Source organism: Sander lucioperca, chromosome 8 (assembly GCF_008315115.2).
Source record: "Sander lucioperca isolate FBNREF2018 chromosome 8, SLUC_FBN_1.2, whole genome shotgun sequence".
NCBI lineage: Eukaryota > Metazoa > Chordata > Actinopteri > Perciformes > Percidae > Sander > Sander lucioperca.
Window position 1 is genome coordinate 4,072,819 of NC_050180.1, and position 19,485 is coordinate 4,092,303.

Consider the following 19,485-nt stretch of genomic DNA (forward strand, 5'->3'; position numbering starts at 1 on the left):
ATGTCTGAGCTTTAACATTGAGTATTTGCTTTAATCGTTTGATGTTTAGTTTCAGCTAGGCTTTAACGGTTGTAACTGGTGAATACTGAATATTTTAATGCGCGTTACTTTTGCTGCATGGGCTGAAATATTAGCCATCTGTGTTATAAAGTGTCGTGGTGGTGAAGTATGAGTATGTACCTATCTGTACCCTTGTTGCACAAAACACTATTACTACTCTTTGCTTTTTCCAAATGATTTTTTTTATTTCAAAGTTTGACAAATCCCTCTCTGTGGTGTTCACATCCGGTCATTTCAGTGAATTATAAAGAGTTTTGGTTACACTTAAATATATATACTTGAACTTATACTTGAAGGTATCTACATAAGAGAGATAAGACATTATAAACAGTCATAAACGTTTATGACATAACGCTTCTGTCATTAAGTGTCATTCGGTTTTTTGTCATGACAAGTTAGGGTTAGGGTTAGAGTTCATGTGTTCATGACAGTGTCATGTCACTCTTATGTAGATACCTTCAAGTAAAGTGTTACCAGATTTTTTTTCAGTAAAAATCTCTTTAGAATTGAAATTGAAATAGTGTAATACATTCTTTCACATAGTAGCCTGTATTGAAGTCCCCATACAGGCTAGTATCGATCCTTGTTTACGTTTCTTTGCGTGTTTTCAACTCCTGAAGATTTGCTTATAGGAAATGATTGATTCCTGTTTGATGGTAAGTCTGTATTGCTGCAGGGATCTCTTTCAGAGCTGTGTTACTGTGTGCTGTTCTTGTAATTGAGTAGATGTAGCGTTGTCTGCAATGGTAGTCAGCTGAGGTGAAGTCTCTTTCATAGTTCATGTATAGGTACTGAGCATGTGTGTGTGTAATTCAGGCCTGTGTGTAATGTGTGTAATAACAACAGAGTGAAAACATTGTAAGTTCCCCTTGCGGGATTAATAAAGTATACATTATTATTATTATTATTATTATTATTATTATTATTATTAGTTAATCCCTTAGCATTCCACCCTTTTTCTAGAGGGGTGGGGGACAGGGGATGTTTAGGGGGTGATAGCAGGTCAACAGTAGATTCCACATAGAAGTGGTGTAGAGCATTTAAAAGCTGGGAAGCTGAGGTTTAATTTGTGTCAAGTTATTTTTTTCATGAATCATAAATAAATAATAATGAACTGATTAAATAATTAAAATAAGTTGTGAAAGTGTATGAGGGCTTACATTATGAAATGAGAGTATGCTCACTTATGTCTCATTAGTTGTTGCAGCAGTTTTGGGGTTGATACCATTTGTTACACACATTTTTTTTTTTTTACCATTCAAGAATGAATATAAATGGTCAGAAATCCCTCCAAAATACCACATCAAGACACAGAGGCCTTAAGGTAAAGCATCAAAAAAATCCATGATGTGATTTGGTAACAAAAAACTTTTGACATTTGGATGGCGAGCACTTCTGTTCAGGAAACTGCTCAAGAATGGTCTCACTAAATTGAAATGGCTACTTTGGGGACAAACATCACCACACATGAATACAATTGGGCTCATTGAATCCACAAGAGTCTGTTTCACATCATACCCAAACAATGCAACTCCAAGACCCCTGTATTCAGAAATATTCAAATTCACTATTTTAGCAAAGGCAAAAATAACACATTTATACTGCATGAGAAAAACTGCATGGTTTTTGCCCCAAACATAAAGTGGGCATGTCTGTAAAGGGGAAACTGGCGGGTACCCATATAACCATTTTCACTGCAATAACTTGAGGTCAAAGTTCAGGGACCCTTTTGAAGGAAGACACAAAGTTGGCCAGGCGTGGCAAGTGGTACATTCTCTTTAAAGCTTAAGAGTTTGATCGCCTTTTGTCGCGATAAGATGATAATGTCCAACTTCAAGATTAAGTTGAATTTTCAACAGATTCCGTGAACAGACCAAAACCATCTAGGAATTGATCTTACTGACGATATTGTGTGCGTATCATAGAGCCCCATTGTTGTCTAAAAACTATTAAAAACACATTAATGACTTACCCTGTAGTACTGGCTGACATGTTCCTTCATCACCATGAAAACACACACACACACACACACACACACTGTAGTTTATTTAGATTCAATACCACACACACGTCTTCAGTAGGAACAAATGTGCTTGGGACAGAGAGCCACAGACAGGTTAGGGAAGTCTGAAAGTACTGAAAGATAAACTGCTACTGCTTTTTTTATGGAATCTGTTGACAATAAGAAAATTATAGAATAACACCGGCCTCATCCTTTAAATATGTAAATGAATAATGAATGACAGTGAAACTGAAATATGTAACATTAGTCATATATGAAGTCATTTCTGTTTTATGCTCACTGGTAGAATTTGGTAGCATGTCTTCTAGCTGCTGGAGTTGGTGGAGCAGTAGTGAAAATAGGATGAGTCTGTTGTCCTTCTGCAAATGTTTCTCTCTCTTTGTCTGTCTCGGTCCACAGGTCAAGTCTGTCATCAACCTGCTGTTTGCTGCCTACACAGGAGACGTCTCTGCACTGAGGAGGTGAACTGCTCACACTCTTTTTCACATTTACTAAACTTATTCAGGCTTATTTCACTTTGGTCACCCAGTGGAGTCCATTCCAAATAAAAGCAAACCGTGTGTAATTATGTATTTGCTGACACTCACACAAAAACAGAGAGATGGTAAATATCCTTCTCAGAGAGGCCATTTTGCCTCTCCTCTCTCAGCTTTGCACTTTGGTGACCTCAGGTGGCAGCAAGAGGAACCTTTAAAACAAGTTTAACTGATGGGTGGCGTATTTGCATGCGTGTCATGTCACGCATGCATTTCCTTCATCATAGTCTGGTTCAACGGATCTACAGTGCTGGGATAAAGCTTGACATCCCACGCATCCCTTCCCTTCCGCTATCTCCGCTATCTATTTTGGTCCAGCATCCGAGCTTAGAGCCGTCCCGGACGGTTGTGATTAGTTTAAAGAAATGCAAACAAGCCATAGCGGATTTTTTTCTCCCTATCCTAGATTAGATAAGTTGTGTAGCCAGACCATACTTCAGCACTGACATAGCGCTGTTGAGATGAGGAGGTGTGGCAATGCAAGACTACCATCATGATAAAACATTAGAATTTTTAAAAGTTTTGAATCCAGTATTGTTGACATCCATGTTTTCCAGCTTGCAGTCCTCTTCCTCCCTGCCTTTGTTTCTTTATTTCTACATTTCTTGGTGCATTACTGACACCTGTAGGTCGGTGGAATTGTGTCCTCATGAGCGTGCACAAGACAAAAAGATAAAGAGGTCACAAACTCCACAGGGAACCTTTAAATAGAAGGACATTTTTAGGATGCACCAATACCAGTATCATGCTCATGTACTCATACTCATAAACTACTCCAGATACGACCACACTCGATACCACTTCATGCATCACTGCATGTGACCCTAGTTAGCATTACACTTACCTACTTACCTTAGCTGATAGCTAGCTTAAAGCGTAACTCTCGCCAAAATGCAACCTAGGGTCTTTTTGTGAATGTACCCGAGTGAAACTTTCGTTTAAAAGCATATTTAGGACGGAAGCGCCACTTTTAAGATGTACCGTATTTTCGTTTTTCGGTCAAATGGCCTTTTGAATGGGAGTGCTAGGGGCACTTTTATGCTAGCCTCAAAATAGCTATTTTTAAAACACTAAGAAGGCTCGACACAGTATCACCAGTATCTCTACACCTTAACGAAAGCATTGACAACATTGTTTGTGTACCCAGAGTTCACTAAAAAGAAAGGTTTTGAACAACTCACCGTAGCTCTTGTTGTTTCAGGCCGCTACCACCTCGGCAGTCAAAACAAGTCGATATCAAAACAAGTAGCCCCAGATTTAGTATATCCCTTGTGCACCGGTGTAGAGCCCCTGGTGATACTGGGAGCAAAGTCTCATGTTGTGTCAAGCCTTCTTAGTGGTTTAAAAATTAAAAAAAAAAATGTTGAAGCTAGCATAAAAGTGCCCCTAGCACTCCCATTCAAAAGGCCATTTGACCGAAAAACGAAAATACGGTACATCTTAAAAGTGGCGCTTCCGTCCTAAATATGCTTTTAAACTAAAGTTTGACTCGGGTACATTCACAAAAAGACCCTAGGTTGCATTCTGGCGAGAGTTACGCTTTAAAGAGGAAAAAGCTAGAGCTAATTGGTCTAAAGGGCGGCTGTATTTCACTCGAAAGGATTCAAACACCGGGAGTCCCCGTCCCGGACGTCTAACAGTCTGTAGCTAAAGACACAGTGTAGCTTACCAGTAGCCCACAGCTTTACTTCTCTAGACGCCGCTGCCGGAGTCGGAGATGCCAGATATACAGTACAACAGAACTGGAAAATCCTCCCACTTCCCTGAAGTCCCCCCTTCCTGTGAGTTATGTAAACAAACAACGAATAGTTAAGTGTGCAGGCGGGTTGGCGTCGACGGGACGGGACGTCATGGTGCATTTAAGTAAACCTTGTAAACTCATGGTGCATTCAGGCGTAAATAAAACATGATGTCAAAGTCATTGTTAGAACTGTAATAGTATATTAATTAAGTACTTATATCGGTACTCTGTATTGGCTAGTACCCAAATGTACGATACATACATACATATTATAATTTTGGAAAACAGCATAGGCCTATATTTGGAGGAAAAATGCCAACATTTTAGTGTTTCAGTTGTGAGGGGGTTGTCTTTAACTCTACACTGTTATATTGGCTGACAAGGTGTGTCATTTTACAAAGAATGCAATTATTGAAGGTACTTACAAAGTGACTTTGTGTGTGTAGGTTTGCGCTGTCATCCATGGACATGGAGCAGAGGGACTACGACTCTAGAACGGCCCTCCATGTGGCAGCAGCTGAAGGTAACGTTCAGCCTAACGTCAACCTGTTAGTCTTTGCAGACACTGCAGCTGTCATTCCATGTTTGTCATTCAGTGCAGTTCGAACATATTTGACCAGGGGGGGCTGCCTTACTAATAATGTGACCAGCTTATAGGTGCATGGTGACCAGATGTCCCCGTTTTTGTGCGTTAAAAACACATAGCAAGTCTTGCAATTTTGATTAAAGTGTTGTCATAATAATCGCCTAGTCTATAGCCTTCCTGTATTTTCCGTTTCCTTACGCTTTCTTTGTGTTGGAATTTAAACTCCGGTGGATTTCTGAGGACTATGGTTAACTGCTCCTCAGATCTCTGCAGGGTAAATCCAGACAGCTAGCTAGACTATCTGTCCAATCTGAGTTTTTGTTCTGGCTCGACTATTTTGCAGAGGCTCTGTGTGGAGTTTAGCACCGCCCATGCCCATGGTTTTGGAATGAGATGGTCAGACATTACCATACAGTCTAGGGCCTACACATGGGTGTAATTCTTGGCTTTTAAGATTATTATAATTCGAGTTAAACACACACCTTCCTCACAGTATAAGCATTTACATGAATGCGTTGTATTTCTGACATGTGCTCTGCTTTCAGGACACACAGAGGTGGTGCGCTTCCTCCTGGAGGCCTGCAAGGTGAACCCAGTACCCAGAGACAGGTGAGTCCAGATTGACCACTGTTCATCAGCAGGGTCTTTCTCATCATCTGTACCTCTTCCTTCTTTTTATGTAGCATAACTTTCACATGATGCCTCTTCATCTCATGGCTTTCTCTTTAAACTGCAGATGTCAATCCCTTGTTCCTCCTGCTTACATGCTGGGGGTTCCGATCCATGTCCTACTCTTTTCTCGAGGGACTATAATGGCCGTTTCTGATGCCCTTTGATTAAAAACCATATGCTTATTCAGACATTTCTGCTGACCATTTCCCAAATCAATATAACAACGACATAATGTTTAGATGCTTTCAAGCTTGAATATAATGTAATATAATGCATGAACACAACACGTTACAATGATACTGGTGACTAGGGATGTAACGATGCAAAGGGCGTAATCTGCTTTTGTTTTCACTTGTTTGACTTCAGACGTCACTATTTCTTCTTAGTGTATTTATTTGAAGAGATTTTTATTTTATCTATTTAGTTATCTCAATGCGGGATTTGCTTAAAGAATCTAATTATATTTTTTTTATTTAAGATAAAATACAATTTCAGTTGCACTTTTGATAAGAGAACACATCTGTTGTTTTGCACAGTTTATGTAGACAAAGCAATATTTTTTCAGTCATTTGTCTGCAACTCATTCTGTTTAAAAAATCCTGAGAAAATCGTATTTTGAACTTAAAATCGTTGTATCGAATCATGAGTTGAGTGTACCGTCTGTATTGCCAGACCTATCTCCACAACGCTGCGGAGTAAGGTCTGGCTACACCACACATACATTCTAGGCTAGGAGAAAAAAAAAAACACTCTGGGTTGTTTGCATTCTTTAAACCAATCACAATCGTCTTGGGCGGCGCTAAGCTCCGGACGCAGCGACGGTGGCTCTGCAATATAGTCTCAGGAAGGAACTTGTTTTGGTGGAACATTTGCACCCCGCCAAAGAAAACGCCTCATACCATATTAAATGAAGTTAACTGTTCACACAATACAGTCCTACTCAAAACGGCCCAGTGAGATAGTAAATGTCGTAAACGTATGCTTTGTAAATCTTTACATTTTATATTTTGGGGTGTTCCGTATTCCGTAGTGAGATACACCTGATGGATTGTGGGTAACTTTAGCTTCCGTTCTTGGTGTTAGCCATGCTGCTGTAAAGACATGCTGTTGGGCTAATAAACTGTTAATATTTCGTCGTAGTACGGATTTTTATCGTTATATCTAGTAACATGAAACAGTGAAGAATATAACACCTTACAATCATTCCCCCGAAATAACCAAGCAGGCCTACCTTGTTGCATGATCCAAATTGTCTTCACAACTTGCCGTTTTCAGCGTGTAGCTTGCTAGCTCAAAGTTTGTTGTCGTTTCCCGAAGCGAAGGGAGTTTAAGAACGGCAACACACAGAGAGAGTGGAAGGTGAGGGGCATCCAGACAATTATCCTGGAAATATACTTCTGTTGATCCAGACTAGTATTGTGTGAACTGCGCAATGATGTATATTGTTTGTGTACGCATGCCCTATTTCCCACCCAATGTTTTCTGATGTACCAATAGGCCTATTCCCTTTGTACAGATGGGGGAACACGCCGATAGAAGAAGCGGTGCACTTTGGCCACCATGACGTGGTCACCATCCTGCAGAAACACAATGAGAAATACAGCCCGCCTGCTGGGGCTGACAACAAGGAGAGTGCTGAGAAGAGCCTGGACAGCCTGCTGTAGACCTGGTGCACACATCCAACATACTTTAGGTGGACCATTGTGCTTGAACAACTTTATACATTAGTGACCATACTTTGGATATATCTGGTGAATTAGTTATTGTTGCTGTGTCCCGTCTGGTTGTGCTTTGCTTTGTGTCTGTACGTCGCTGCTCTACTTCATGTCTCTCCCCTGCCTCTATCATAACGCAGTGTGTGTTGTGTGTGTGAGTGAGCGTCTTATCAATGCCGTTTAAACAAATGATACAATATCTGGACATCTGTAATGCAGTGCTTACAGTATATTACTCATGTCATGTGTCGGTCAGAGGTGGGGGACTCTAGTGACACGACAAACTTGAGGACTTGAGACTTGCTTGACTTACATTGATAAACGACTCAACTTGACTTGGTATTAAAGACTTGAGACTTGACTCAGACTTGAGACAGCTGACTCAAAAGGACTTTTTATTAACGTAATACAATGTAATATTTGCTTTTTTCAAGCTATTGAGAAGTTACGTTTTGTTTTTGAAACATGACTGGGTGATTTTTTTTGTGGAATGTTGGCAAACCTGGCAACCTTCCAGAGTGCGGCAGACCGGCAGAGACAACCCAAGGGGGTAAGCTTCTCCTCGGAACGCGTAGCTCCTATGGCGCCATTTTGATGCTACCGAGCCATCACCCCCCGTTAGCATTCCATTGACTGCCATTCATTTTGACGTCACTTTGACAGAGAATAACTTTACATCTGAAACGTTTAAAGACTCTATTTGTCCATTGTTTATTTAGAGCCACGGTGCCTCTGCAAAATAGCCTCGGGAAGGAACTTGTTTTTGTGGAACGTGTACGTTCAAAAGTTGTTCTCGTCGTGCAACAAAACTCAGATTGGACAGATAGTCTAGCTAGCTGTCTGGATTTACCCTGCAGAGATCTGAGGAGCAGTTAACCATAGTCCTCAGAAATCCACCGGAGTTTTAGCTTCCGGCAAATTTGAGATTTGCTCTGTAAGTCAGTCTGGCCAAGAGCCGATTCAAACCCATTTCCAATTTTTTCCAAATCGAGGCACCAATCACAACCGTTGAGGCGGGCTTTACACGATGACGATAGCGCAGCGACGGCGAGCAGCTTTTTGTTTACATTCAACATGACAACTACCGAAGCGCAGCAACCCGTTGATGCTGCTGAAAGCAGAGACTCAACTTGACTTGCTTGATTCTCACTACAGTGACAGTGACTTGAGACACACTTGTGACTCACTCCCACCTCTGGTTTCGGTACTGTAAATCACATCTATGGCACCCCAGGATATAGATTGTATCAAAGTGTATTAGTTTAGTTCCAGTATAGTTCATGTTATACTATTCTCTACCTAGAAATATTTGGGTTAATACTCCAACTGTATTAGTTTTGTGAGATAGTGAGGTGTTCGGAAATTCTGATATAAACTTTATAATGCGTCTGTGTTTGTGTAAATGTGTAAAGGCTCACAGGCATTATGCTGACACTGCAGTTATGTGCCTGTTTGGTTTCCATATAGCTGCATCTATTCTCCGATTGTTCTCCTGACTGTTGCGAGGTCAGCGGCAGGTTTTATGAAGCTTTGTCTCCTTTGAAAGATTGTACTCCGAATGTATTTTTCAGTGGCAACACTTGCAATAGAAGCACTGTATTTATTTCACAGAGATACTTTTTAAAAAGTAAAATTCATCTAAATATGTAAGATTGTGTCATTTTTTGCACCTGGGATAAAGGCAAGTTGGTTTCTTTATTTTTGTTGTCATAGTTCAATTTTTTCTGTGTGCACTGCTGGTTTTTAAACTTGACAAAAAATAATATAAAAATAAGATAATGTTCATAAGTAAGCAGGTCATCTGCTTTTCTCCCACATCCTCCATCCCTTCCTGTCAACAACATCCACAACCAAAGTCCTTGTCAAATTTTAAATATTCTGCGATTCCACATGAAGTATACATACTTTTGCTAATTGGTTTCATCATAGGCTTCATTGGCCATCACATTGTTGGGTTTTCCTGCACAGAACCATTTCAGCAGCACCAGGACAATTTATGAAACTTTTGACAACTACCAATCTGAATGGACTTCTTTCAGTAATTCTTACTTTAGTATTCTGATGTTACCTATGCAGTAGAAAGTTATTTCCAAATGCTCTTTCACACACGTCTAATCTAAACCAACGGCAATGACTGTACTGTTAGAATGTAACGGATTTTACCCAATGGCATTAAAGGTGCTGTAGGTAGGATTGGGAAGATCCAGGACTTAGCCAAACATTTTTTAACATCGAAAACTTCTCAGTTCCTACCCCCTTTCTGCTAAAGCCCAAAACGGTCTCCTAAGCCCCTCCCCCCCACAAGGGAGAATGAATGTGAGTGCATGAGCAGTGATTGACACGCAGTTAGACACCCCCCCTGGCCCTGATTGGTGCATCTGAACAGGGAGCGGTGGATTTTTGCAAATCTCACTACAGGCTGTAGGTGGAGCCAGAGGAGCTGGATGTTTTTTTAAATGACCTGCTTCATGTAGTTCTACTGGAACATAGGGTCAGTTTCAGCAAATATGACAGAAAGTTAGTTTTAGAAGGCTTACCTACTGCACCTTTAAGTTTGAAAAATATATTTAATATATAAATATGAATGCATGCTGTGTAATTACTGTGACCTGAACTAAAAATCTCTCAACAGGATTCAAGTAATGCTGCTGTAACATTCCTCAACACTGGAATATATATATATATATATATATATATATATATATATATTATTTTTTTTTTTTTTTTTTTTTCACATACAGAATGTGATCTCATTCAAATTGTGCATGACTGCTTCAATTTCACAATAGTGATTTTTATTGTTTGATCTTAAAAGATTGTGAACAAAGTCCATACGGGTCACTATGGAGCCCCAGAAGTCACAAGTGTCAATAACAGACTACCTGATGATGAGTCAACATATAGTTTTACATACTGTAAATGTGTATAAATTGGTTAAATAATTGAACAACAAAGTTCTATACTATCCAATGAGGTAACTTAAAAAAAATGCTGGTTTCTCCTCTTTAACTGGCTCTTTCTTACTTCAGTAGCCCCTCAGTTCTATATCATCCTTACTGACCGCAAGAGGCAGTGCTTAACACTGAACTTTAACAGTCATCCGTCATTCTTAGAACCGTAGTTACATTTGTAACGTTATACGATCATGAGAAAGGTTTGCCTACAAAGCATGGCTGGGATCTGATACATCTCATGTGTGTAGTAACCATGCAATCTGAGTTTTTTCTGGCCTCCATTTTCCTTCTTTGCCATTGTGTTGTTAATCAAGTGGCTGGTATCATGTAACAGTGCATCAATGCCTACCACTGTTATTAACTACAGAGGGCCTATTCTTACATTCTTACACACACACACACACACACACACACACACACACACACACACACACACACACACACACCCTCAACAATACACAACCTTCTCCTGGTCTTAAACAAGGTGTTCAAAACCATAGGGGTGGCCTCTAGCTCACCCAGTAAGAGTGCTCGCCCCATGTAGGCTGCGTCCTTTGCAGCGGTGCTGCTTTTATAAAAAAAAAAAACATACTTTTGTAAACCAAATTAGACCGAATTAACAGATTAAGGTGGGGTGTCAGTAAAGTCAGTGGTGTGTGTGTGTGTGTGTGTGTGTGTGTGTGTGTGTGTGTGTGTGTGTGTGTGTGTGTGTGTGTATGAGTGTAAAGTGCAGACAACACATACAGATCAACTAAAGCAACATAACCCAACCAAAGGAGAAGCAACGAGAGCTGGAACAGCAGAGAGAGCTCCGAGCTGCACTGCAGCCAGGCTTAAATAACCTGCAGAGTCAGAGAGACACACAGGTGAATCACACAGCAAACGGAACACAGCAGGGCTCGTCACAAAGGAAAACTGCTAGTGTTGTTCTCAATTGTCCTTGTTGTTTAGACAGAGAGAAAGATGCTGCATTCACGCAATACAGTCTCACGTCATAAACGCAGTCTCACGGTGGTGCAAACGTCATGGCAATCCATCGGAGAGTTGAGATAGTTAAGTAAAATAACAAAAAGGGGCAACCTCAAATGTTTAAATGCCTAATATGTCTTTTTACCATAAAAATTCAGGATACAGTACAATAACATATATTAAGGAGTTTGAGTTTTTTGATGGAAAATATGAATTTGGTGTTCTTTTCATATTATTATGACTGAAAATATAGGCACTCCTTTCAATTCAACCTGTATATCTTTTCATATTATTATGAGTGAAAATATAGGCACTCCTTTCAATTCAACCTGTATATTAAAAAACAAATGGTTTGCTAAACAAACATGTAATAGTGTCAGAAGACAGTAACTTGAAGTGTCAGATACATTGTCAGTGATTTCAGGCTCCATCCCATGTGTGAAATCTGATGGAGGGGCTTAAACTCACTCTTATGATACATATACTTGACTCATCAGGTAACCCATTAGTGACACGTGTTGCTGATTGGACTCCACACTTACACAAGTGCTGAAACATGTGGCCAAGTACTACTAACTATACAAAATGACATATCAGTAGGTGTAATGTGCTGTGCAGCTCCTAGATTTTCCGATGAAATGGTTTTCCTTAAATTTAACTGATTTCTGAAAGAAAAAAAGGCTTGGTATATTTCAGCAGTGCAAGCTTGTGTGGGACAGGTGATGTAAGGGGTCAGGACACGTGAACAGGAAACTGAAAACAAGCAGTCAACACAGGGGGCCACTGAATGTGTTTGTGCTTTCCTCTGTATAAATCAAGTTGTTATTATAGGTTCAGTCCTGTATAATGCAGATGGTCTTTGGCACTGGAATGTATTCAGATGGGTTTATTTTAATAAACAAAGAAAAGAACATATACAGTACAGTATGGAGTTTACACACACAGCATTGGGATTTTAATCTTCTTTTAAATATTCCTGAGAGTGAAAAGTGATCATGTGCAAGTAAAAATGTTTTCAGTTTACTTTAAAACAGTACATCACAAAATCACTAGAGGTCGACCGATAGTGGATTTTACCGATACCGATAGCTAGGCTGGGCCGTATTTGCCGATAACTGATTAATCGACCGATAGTATTTATAACTTATACAGTTGACAAAATACATACATTGTTTCATAAAAAGTCCAGACGCTTTTGCCAATAATCAAAATAATAATGTCATATTTATTGATATTACAACCACAGCAATGCTACACAAGCATGTGTGTTGTCTAAAACAGTTCTCCTACATATTTGGAGTCATCCAGTGCAAAAATAAACATGAGCATTATAATTCATATAAAGGACAAACAATCTCAAAACAGTGACGCCATTCTTCTCTGTAGAACGGTTTAGAACGGTAACAGACGATCTCTGACCTGGGGTGATCTATCTCTCCCACTATACTCTTTGTTCTCGCTTGGATGCCCATATAAGGCGTAATGTGTGACGGACCTGCCTTCCCACTGGTTGAAAACATAAACAAAGGCATCATGGGAGTCGGTAGCACCTACTGTCTATGGGTAGCACGGAGTTAGCGGCAGAAATGACCGAAAACGTGATGAATTATGGACATCAAGTGGATAAATCTTGGATGTAACAGTTTGGATTTAATGCTCAACAACCCTGAAAAAAGGCACAAGTTCCAGGCTGGATAGAAAATCACCTGTAGAGGCTAGAAAGACACCAAAGACACCCCCGTCACGGCTAACTCGTTAGCTTTTAGCTGCAGCAATCAGTAAGTCTCTACGTTTAACTGTTATTAAATGATCTAAATATGAATCAGAGGTGCCGTTTGGGATCGTGGGCGATCCTTTAGGGTTCTGATTCTGACATTTGGGCCGGACTTGCGTTTATTTTTGTCAGTGTTTTAACCGCTTGAGGTAAGTTAGCCTACTGCTAATGTTTAGCGTCATCTCAGCCTCGAAAGCAAACAAACATACTGTTGTGCTGTTCTTTCTCTACTAATGCAGCATCTATTCAACAAATGAATAACTTTATAATGATATGACAAAATGTACTGTATACATACCTTTTTGCTGTCGATGCTTTAAACGCGCATCTGATGTCAGCCTTCTCCGCACAGCATGTGCTCTCCGTGCAGCGTGCAGTAACACGTGTCGAAAATAAACAACACGAGGCAGCAGTGATAGTTTTTATTTCGCCTCTAGAGGCCGCTACTGTAATGCATGATGCCAGCAGACCCTTCTCAGCTCTCGCGTACTGTATAATGAATGACAGCGCGCGCTTCTCAGCCGCTCCAGCAACGGACGCAACCATCGGTATGGATTTTTGCCGATAACGATAGTTCCACCAATCAACTATCGGTAGCGATTAATCGGCAAAACCGATGAATCGGTCGACCTCTAAAAATCCCCCCACATTTTGTTAGAACTACCTCTTAGATTGCCTGAATATCTTAACTTTATAGTAGGCAGACACCTGAACTGAAAACATTCCATCATGTTGTACTTAAAGAATAAAACATCTCAATCTGATAACTTTCTGATTGTGACACAATGACCTGCCACATTTTCAAAGGGGTAACCAAAATCAGCACGATCTGTCGATCTGAGTTTGTGCCATTTCTTGCTAAGAATGCCAAATGTCATCTCCGGGTAAGTAGAGTAATTCGGCGAGGACTTCCTGAAGCAGTTGATGAGCCTCCAGCTACAAGGAAACAAACATTTTGTTTATCTAAATGAAGTGATGAACGAAATATGAATGAATTCATATTTTCAGATAAACAATGGCTCAAATAGCAATGTGAGAAGCGTTGAATCCACAGAGAATCGTCACCCAACTCCGCTGCTCCTCACACCTCTCTTTGTTGCCGTTATTGCTCCCAACTTTACTTTTATTCATCTTATTGCTCTCATCCACCTCAATTCCAGCAGTAGCAGGGCTCTGATAGCGCACCCGGGAAGCTCACCTGGTAGAGCGCGCGCCCATGTGCAGAGGCTCAGTCCTCGATGCAGCGGAACGTGGGTTCGGTTCAGACCTGCGGCCCTTTCCTGCATGTGATTCCCCCTCTCTCATGTCTAAGCTGTCCTGTCAACAATTAAGGCCTAAAATGCCCAAAAAATAATCTTAAAAAAGGGCTCTGATAAAGCCACTGTACACTACCTGTTAGTGTCCAGCCATAACATAGTGGAGCATTTAGCAGCTAAAGAGACAGATATTTCCCTCAGGAGTTGCTGGAGACCCAAACAGGCATTTTAGGCCTTTATTCGATGCAACATGTTACACATAAAAGGGGGGGGGATGACATGCAGCAAAGGGTCGCTGGTTGGAACCAATCCCACGGCCGTTGCGGCGAGGACTGAGCCTCTGTATATGGGCGCACGCTCTACCAGGTGAGCTACCCAGGTGCCCTTTTGAAATACATTTTCTATTGATCAATAATTTGTTAATGTGACGTTGAACATGTAGTGGTGTAACATAGATGATCCGTACGGACTTCTTTTCACACCTAAAAATATTTTTTTTGTTATTACAGAGAGATAAATAAGGTACCACTGGGTTCAAAAGTTGACCAGGAAAACTGAGCACTCAACTTTGACCGTATGTGGCTTCAAAGTTAGAAGGGAGTTGATTAAATGTTATTTTGATATCGCTGATATGTCGATGTTGTGTTAGCAGCTTGTTCCGCTGCCCCCAGGTGGCAAAAAAAAAAAAATCAATAAAAGGCTGCTATAGGGAAATACTAAAAAACAATGTCAAACCCACTGTTGGTTCTACGTCCACGTCCATGTCCATGTCCATGTCCATGTCCATAACGGGCGTCTCCATAGGTGGAGAGGGAGGTGGCGTAGGATTTCTGAGGAAAAACATAAAAAAATAAGTCCCAATTTCTCCTATACAGCATTGAACAATAGAATAATAATGAATATTGCTTATATTATCATTTATATTGGGATTTAGCATTTTGAAAGCATCCCCATTTTCTCCATGATGAGAACGGCTGTAGATATGGTAAGATATGTGATGCAAAGCGTAGAAATCTTGATGCATTTCTTGTTTCATTATTATTGTCTTACTTACTCTGAGACATACGCAGTTTTTTTGGGAACGTAGCCATCCTTGTTAGGTGCTGACATTTCTGCATGACAGAGAGGATTACAGATCATTACAGGGCTCATGTTTATCTCATTTTCTCCAACTGTTGCACAGAGGTGAAATCAGCACATTGTTATGCAATACCGCTTGTAATAGACAATGGTTGTGTGTTCTGGAATAATTACATTTATTTAGGAATTTAAATTCCTGTAGTCCTGAGTAGAAAAAAAGACTAATCACCATCATGAAACAAATTCTTTTATTGTTGTTCTATTGTTTATAAAGTCACTTTGTTCTCGGGGGGAAATTGAGAAAGAGCCAGTACCTATGGTGTTGTTGTAGTGTCCAAAGGCAGTGTCTTTGTGGATGTCTGGGTAAAGATAGATCAGAGGGTTCCTGTGCATGTTCCTCTTGGCTCTCAGACTGTAGTTGTTAATAACATTGGGCAGAGAACTGCTCGACAGCTCATTCTTGGTGTAGGGAGCTACGGCATGTACATGGGTGTCTACAGGGGAAACACATGCAGAAAGAAAAGTAAGCAAACACAAGAAGACAGGTTTTCTACCTTAGAAATATTAAAATTCTTTGCATTGTAACAGCAAAAACATTCTAAAGTGATTGCAAGCACCACATAGATATCACAGGGTTTTTGCAGGTTTCAACAAGTCAAATTTGAGACTTCTTAAGACCTTTTTGTATGAAAATTAAGACCTATATCACGACCAAAAAGTACGACAAAATGTGGAGTCATAAAAGTACTTGCAAAGTAAATACAATTATTAAAACTTGAATCAAAGCGACACGGAGTAATAATGATCTGTACATATAAAGCAAATTATATTTGGACTAGCGAAAGAGAGAACTACAACACCACGGAATAAAAAAAAAAAATAACATTTCAATGAGCACTAGCATTGCATGGACATAGGGAAATCTAAGACCTGTTTAAAATTGATTTTATGATTTATTTAATTTTGAAATTTTTGAATTTTTTAGACTTTTTAAGACCCCGCAGAGACCCTGTATCATCAGTCTGAGGGGAAAAAAAAAAAAAAAAAAAAAAAAAATCAGTATTTGTCTTGGAAAACATTTTGTCCAAACACTCGTACATGTACAGAAACATACCACCATTGGAGTGCTCAACCCAGCTGAAGGTGATGGCTCCCTCTTTGTTGCTCTCACTAAAGCGGAGCAGAAAGGTCCCGCTCTGTTTTTCCTGCAACAGAACCTCGGATTTCTCCCTGCTCACAAACCCCATGATGAATCTGAAATCCACACACAAAACATGGCGGGAGTTTAGTTCACTGGGAAGCATAGTGTACTAACACTGGGAGACTGGGTTGTTGTTTCAGCGCTCTCCTTCGTTGTTTGGTTGTGGACCACCGTATCATATTTAAAGGTCCCCTCCCCTTTGTGGAAGTAGCCTACGTGTTAACGCTGCTGCAGTGATGGCTCAACAACTCCTTCTTGTCTTGTTTGTTATGTTTGGTGGTGCAGGTTGGCCAGTTTGTTTTTGTTGCCGTTTGTGGAGCCTGGGCTGTCTACAGAGACTGCGTTTTTTTACAGTGTGTTCAGGGGACAGGCAGCTAGCAGATAGTGAGGAGATGTTTGCTGTATGTGACAAAAAATGTCGTAGCCTAAAAAACGTGTGACATCGCTTAGACCACCTTTAATGTGATAGTTATTAGGGGTTGGGGGATCGTGATTTTTTCGCGACAATTTTTAAAATCGATTATTTCCCCTAGAATCATGACTTTTTTTTTTTACCAAGGATTCCTCTAAATATGTTCTGTTTATACGGTATCACAGATGCCGACTACGTTATATCCGGCTCCAGCAAAACAGAGCGAAAGCAGAAAATGCACAAAATCCATGTTATGTTCTTCTTTACAAATGAAATCAATGTCAGAGTGACTGACTGACATTCAATGTGCATGCTTCTTAGAAAACATTTTTTTAGAAAATGTCTCATGATATATTATCTTTAGAAGTGTATTATTCAACTTTTGTTTTTGTTAAAGAAGGAAAAGACAATCCCAATACTCAATACTATGGAATCGCAATACTTCTAGAATGGCCATTAATGAAAACCACAATACAAATCCAATCAGCGCCTATGTATCGTGAAAGAATCCAATCGGGACAAAAGCATATCGTCCCGGCCCTAGTAGTTATTGTGAATGATAAAATTAACCAAACTCGGGGTGTGTCTTACCCATCGCGCCAAAGATCCACCAAGTGTTTTTTGATCAAATCCAGGATCCCATCGATCCAAATCCAGGCATTTTCATTCTGTCCACACAGGAAAGAAAAAGTCAACACCTAAACACACACAGGCACAGTGAAGTCCTACAGGTTGGACCAACAGTTTTAACTACAGTATAACAAGAATCTTACTCCACACTCACCTTGGAGAACTTGCTCCAGTGAACCAGACCATCAGGATCATCTGTGAAGAAAGCAACAGTTAGATTAGAAATGTCATGAAAGTAGAGCCCAACATCCTTTATATGGTAGTTTTATCCAAGCAATAAGTGCAATGTTTAATTCAAGAACCTACTTACTACATTAATAACACAATCTTAAAGTGCTCATATTATGCTTTTTGGCATTTCCCCTTTCTAGCTAGTAGTCCTTACCTAGGTACTGTCAGGGCACTCCCTCATACTCTGCTTCTGACTGGCTAGTAGTCCTTACCTAGGTACTGTCAGGGCACCCCCTCATACTCTGCTTCTGAGCTAGGCTACTGTACTGTGGGCCCCCCTCTACTCTCTACTGTAGTCCTTACCTAGGTACTGTCAGGGCACCCCCTCATACTCTGCTTCTGACTGGCTAGTAGTCCTTACCTAGGTACTGAGCATGTGCGACTCCCAACAAAGATGGAACAGAAGTGAGATGCCTCACTCTGTAGCTAAAACAGAGAGCTCAACACACAGGGTGAAAAGAGGAGCTGCAGCAATGTGCAGTACAACAAAAATATGATGGTTTTTGAAAATTAAACCATGAAAACCTATTCTGATATAACCTCTAAATACAATTATGAACCTGAAAATGAGCATACCATGAGCACTTTAAATCCTACTGATAGACATCAACTCATATATATACTTTTATTGAGACAGTTTCCAAAAAAGATGTTTTTTTTACTTTTCTCTCATATCATTAGAGGTGACACTTTTAGACATAGGGTTTCTTCAGTTAGATGAGAAGGCCGATGCCACTTTCATGTCTGTGCAGTATGAAGCTACAGAAGCTGAGCTGAGCTTAACATAAAGACTGGAAATGGGGACGTAGCTAGCCTGGCTCTGTCCAAAGGTAACAAAATCCACCTCCCAAAACCTCTGAAGCTCATATATTAACATGTTACATCTCCTTTGTTTAATCTGTACAAATAATAAAGAATTTTCACAGGGATTTCCAAGAAGTCAGAGTGGCCAGCCAAGAAATCCTCAAGTACACAATCCCCGGTAAAACCACAACGTGTTGTTTTTAATCATCAGTTTTTGTACAGCGAGAGAGAGACGCTAGCTGTCCAGTCTTCCTGCTAAACTGAGCTAACCATCTTCTGGCTGTAGCTTCATATTTATCACAAAGACACCACAGTGTGTGTATCAAACCTCTCATCCCACTCAGCAAAAAAGTAAGTAAGCATATTTCCTAAAATGCCTAACTATCCCTTTAACATGGAAGTTCACATCAAAAAATTCCCAGTCTCCAATACTGATCCTATGTGGCAGTGCAGTGCATTGTATTTAACGTTCTGTAGAATCAATTTAGATAAGTATCTCTCTTTTTAGAACATGACATGGTTTAACTGGATGGAAGCAGCGGTCAAACACTCACCCACAAGTTTGTCTCTTAGATAGGAGAGCTGGTTTTGGTCGAGCTCCCGTTGGCCGGCGCATAAAAACTGCCAGCTCAGAGCCTGCGACAGCTGCTGCCAGGTGAGTGGAGGAGGTTCCACAAACAACGACAGGTTCTACAGAACAAAGTGACAGACTTTTTTTTTTAGGTTGCCTTTTTTTTTTTTAGGTTGCCATTTTCAAATTGGCCAGGGACAACAGATAAAAATTAGCCTACTGAGCTATATCTGGATCATTTACAGTTGCTTTGCTGTTGATCAACCCTCC

The 19,485-nt window shown here is 40.2% G+C and overlaps 2 protein-coding genes across 6 annotated transcripts in view; one reads left to right on the forward strand and one right to left on the reverse strand.

Annotated features, from left to right (window-relative positions):
• glsb (glutaminase b) overlaps positions 1-19,485 on the forward strand; it is a 64,926-nt gene that overhangs the window by 40,100 nt on the left and 5,341 nt on the right. For 2 of the 3 annotated variants that reach the window (XM_031289625.2, XM_036004648.1), the window contains 4 exons: positions 2,483-2,544; positions 4,807-4,883; positions 5,492-5,555; positions 7,135-7,883. In XM_031289625.2, coding sequence (XP_031145485.1) covers positions 2,483-2,544; positions 4,807-4,883; positions 5,492-5,555; positions 7,135-7,282 — 351 coding nt within the window. In that variant the 3' untranslated portion in view covers positions 7,283-7,883. Of the gene's footprint in view, positions 1-2,482; positions 2,545-4,806; positions 4,884-5,491; positions 5,556-7,134; positions 7,884-10,937; positions 11,537-19,485 lie in introns of those variants that run through there. The other variant, XM_036004647.1, reaches the window with a different exon arrangement.
• Positions 3,232-19,485, reverse strand: part of stat1b (signal transducer and activator of transcription 1b) — a 28,680-nt gene continuing 12,426 nt past the window's right edge. For 2 of the 3 annotated variants that reach the window (XM_031289621.2, XM_036004646.1), the window contains 8 exons: positions 19,199-19,334; positions 17,764-17,804; positions 17,571-17,647; positions 16,481-16,620; positions 15,681-15,860; positions 15,341-15,398; positions 15,026-15,116; positions 13,710-13,966 (listed from right to left, as the gene is read on the reverse strand). In XM_031289621.2, coding sequence (XP_031145481.2) covers positions 13,889-13,966; positions 15,026-15,116; positions 15,341-15,398; positions 15,681-15,860; positions 16,481-16,620; positions 17,571-17,647; positions 17,764-17,804; positions 19,199-19,334 — 801 coding nt within the window. In that variant the 3' untranslated portion in view covers positions 13,710-13,888. Of the gene's footprint in view, positions 3,243-13,709; positions 13,967-15,025; positions 15,117-15,340; positions 15,399-15,680; positions 15,861-16,480; positions 16,621-17,570; positions 17,648-17,763; positions 17,805-19,198; positions 19,335-19,485 lie in introns of those variants that run through there. The other variant, XR_004898167.1, reaches the window with a different exon arrangement.